Raw genomic sequence first — 3,728 nt, 5'->3', positions numbered from 1 at the left:
TCCTAACCACAGCTGAACTCAACTGAACTTATGCAATGATGCATGCATGCAGTATCTCGGTTGTCCACTTCATCAGACCTCAGTTTTAGCGGTTTACTTATTTCTTCTTTTCGTGCCTTATCACATGCATATCGAATTTGCTTATCACAACTTCATGTTGTTGCATATCAGGGTCGTATCATTTTATCATACAGCTTTTTAGGCTTGTATTTGTGGATCCATCCACGAGTTTCTGAATTAACTCATGCCGACATGACGCAAAAATTACTCGAACCCCCTCTCAGCAAACACAAAGGCGGCTACTAAGGCTTGGCATTAGATTCGAATGTATCCAGAAGTAGAACTTAAAGTGATAACTAAACAACCAATAAGTATGTTTTGAAGCTGTAAAAAATTACCCGCTACTACAATTGCACTTTATGCAATGTCACGAAAAAAGATTTCCCAGAACCGTCCTAAGTCATGGATACTTTGACCATCGCCCCCATTCTTATATGAGTTTCTTTTGCTAAAGGAAACCCACTCATAATGCTGAGTTTAACTTGCTCGTTTGCTTTCTTGTTAGAATAAAATGCGAATTTGCATGTGAGTTGACTGCAGGGCAGATGAAAGTCGTTAACACTGCATTTTTATTGTTTTTCCTTCACAGGATGACATCAATGGAAGACAAATTGTCAAACAGATTGGGTTTTGGTTTTTTTGCCCTGGCACCTTTATTTGTCAAGTCAACATGCACTTTATTGCTCGCCTAACAATAAAATACAACTGATGTATTTTCTATAGCGATTTATAGTCCATTGGATTAATTTTTTTCAATAGTACAGTAGTTAAGGAGACATTTTGTCTCAACATCAGTTCAAGTTCTGAAATGATGCCGCGAAATGATGTAACGGGCTTCCCCGACAACTGTTATTGATGTACACTGTTTTGACGCAGTTGTTGTTGAGAGAACACGTCATTTATAATAGACACAACAGTAAATGCTGACGTCGCCTCCTTCTTTTCACTGTTTTTAACCCGTTCTCCGCGGCATTTGTTGTACAACAGCGTTTCTATATGAAAACCTTTTTTTTCAAAACTTCGTGGACCACAAAAAACGCTATCAGCCATTTCATTTGCTGTAAGCCTGCTAACATGGTCATTGCGTTTCATCTCATCCAGTTTTCCCGAAGTATTTCCTTTTATAAACCTTTCTGTTATACTTTCTCGATTTCTTCTGGAAGTTCTTTTTCGTTTGTACTCGCCCCGACTGAAGTCATCGTAGTTAATCGGGTTGATTGCCCAGAAGTGTCCCTTGCCGTTAGGTGAGCGACCCATTTTAACAAAGCAATCATTCAGCGACAAGTTGTGGCGTATGGAGTTCCGCCATCCCGGTCCTTTATTTCTGAAGTAAGGGTAATTTGTCAGAATGTAGTTGTAGATGTCGCCCAGCACTAGTTTCTGTTGTGAAGAGCTTAGAATTGCCTTGCCAATAAGACCAATGTAGGACTGAGTTGGTTTTTCTTCATTTGTGCTGTGGTGCGGAATGCCTTGAAAGGCCGGGTGGTAACACGTACCCATGTAACTGGGCAATACTCTGATGTCTTGCTGTGGATAAGGGAACGACATGTCTGGGCTGACATATCCACCATAATAAGGCGAGTATGGTAACACTGGAACAGTAGTTGAGCTTGGAAGATAAAACCTGGAGGAGGTCATATTCACAGGCGGAAATCTACTTTCCGCTGGTTGAAACTTTGGGGCAATAGCATCTGCTGATTTCATAACTGATAACATCAATGCCGTGTGACATAACAGGTCATAACACGCTCAACACTGGAATATGAATGAATTTGGAACAAGTGAACAAGCTGTGATATTGGCTGGAAACACAAGTGTTTTACGTAATTGATTAATGTTATTGTATCCACGAAACAACGAAACCCTTTGTTAGCTTTTATTCCATAACTTTTCGTTCCAGGTGCAATTTCAGAAGTTAAAAGGATTTTTTTATAACTCAAGAGAAAACAGTTTCTGAGTGCAAAAGAATAACGCACATCTTTTTATCCCAAAGCGTGCTGTTTGTGGACAAGTCTTTTTATTATAGAGGTAATTATTTGCAATTAGCACCACGCCCTGCATAACGTCTGTTGTTTAGGATGTTTGTGGGAGGCGCTAATCAGCACAAGCTGAAAAGAGGGTCTACTCTTATTGCGTTCCTCGTTTTTCCCCAAGTCACACTTTCGCTTTTTCATAGAGTAGTCGTCCTAAACAATACAAGAAAGAGCTAAACATTTTAACCTCATTGGACATTACAAGAAACCAGTGGATTATTTCATTCCAAGATGCGTTGAGTTAACTTCACAGTCAAGTAATCTTGGTAAAGTATTTACAGAGCAGTTCTATGAAAAAAGTTAATAACACACTCGCATTTCATTTCATATTTGCTATTGACGTGGTATTTGTTTGGTATTGTTTACCTAACGTGCTAATGGAAAGGTTATTGTTTACTAATGGAAGGGTCTACAGCAACAGTGCGTGATTATTCCACACACAAATAGCTAGTTATTATCTTTTGTTGCATGCAGTATTAAATAATCAAAAGCCCTCTGGGCTTAGTGTCTCGTGTCACTTTTTAGAGTTTATTTAAAAAAGAGATCACTTTTCACGTCTATTTATTGCTTGTAAAGTTGATCAGTTATATAACTCCAATAACAGCAGAAAAAGATGACAGACATTGCACTGTATTGCACTTTGGTTCACTAAGCATACATTCTACTGTATACTTATACTATGACTTCCATGTGCTTTCTACACGCTATATGAGATATCGCTTTGGGTGTTTATTCGTGAACGCTTAGCCTGTTAAGTGATAATGACATGCGAGTGGTGATGATTTTGTTAATTCTTATAACCTCTTCTCCTGATTTAGTATTGATATTGTGAGGAGAAATTTGGTTTTGGTCACACTTGAGCCGGTCTTAATGTTTTTGTAACGCCAAAGCTACAACGCAGCGGCTGAAGAACGTGTAAATTACAGTCATTTTCTTCGCTATTTAAATCTACTGAATGAAATATTCTGCTAGGTTCTGCTTAATGGAAAACATTCGATCTTGCTTGACATGTGATTCCGCGCGAACGTACGCAATAAACTATGTAGTAGTGTTTAACTCGCACAAATCTCACTTTTTAAGAGAGACTTTAACTTCTACACAGAGGTTACTATGCTGTACCATAACTGGTCATAACTTTAAAATGGTTGGGTATTCAATCGACTAACGATTCAAACGATTCAAACCTTTTGTTCAAACGACATGTGTTATGTGTGCAAGATTAACTTTGACATTCAATCCCGACCAACTAATTGCTTAGATTACCATCCCTCTTTAACCCCGATACAATCTGTTGCCGCGGCTAAATTTAAAAAAAGTTGTCTACACAAAGATAAGAACAATGCTTACCGATCGAACAACTGATATTTACATCGTCCTCTCTTTCAGCAACATTTTTACCATATCTGCTATATTCCACGACTGTAATCTCTATAAATACAGCTGTTACAGTAAATATCCTGTTGAAACATCCACCATTTTCCTACGCTTGGTAAACAGAAATGATTTTCAACTACTTTCCAAAACTCTCAAGATAAAATAATAGATATCAAATGAAAGGACGCTATTCTTTAAATTGGCAACGTGAAGCTGTTATTCTGATACATCTCACAATTGCACAAATTAAAACTTTACAAG

The 3,728-nt window shown here is 38.0% G+C and overlaps 1 protein-coding gene across 1 annotated transcript; it reads right to left on the bottom strand.

The window, feature by feature from the left end:
• Nucleotides 1–619: 619 nt before the first annotated feature.
• Nucleotides 620–1,764, bottom strand: LOC144657921 (uncharacterized). The gene has a single exon (XM_078518262.1). It carries the CDS (start codon nucleotides 1,762–1,764, stop codon nucleotides 910–912), a length of 855 nt encoding a protein of 284 aa, XP_078374388.1. The 3' UTR covers nucleotides 620–909.
• Between the last annotated feature and the right edge of the window lie 1,964 nt (nucleotides 1,765–3,728).

This window comes from Oculina patagonica, chromosome 6 (assembly GCF_052425735.1).
Source record: "Oculina patagonica isolate OP01 chromosome 6, crgOcupat, whole genome shotgun sequence".
In the NCBI taxonomy this organism is placed as follows: Eukaryota; Metazoa; Cnidaria; class Anthozoa; order Scleractinia; family Oculinidae; genus Oculina; species Oculina patagonica.
This window is presented reverse-complemented; position numbering and strand designations above follow the sequence as displayed.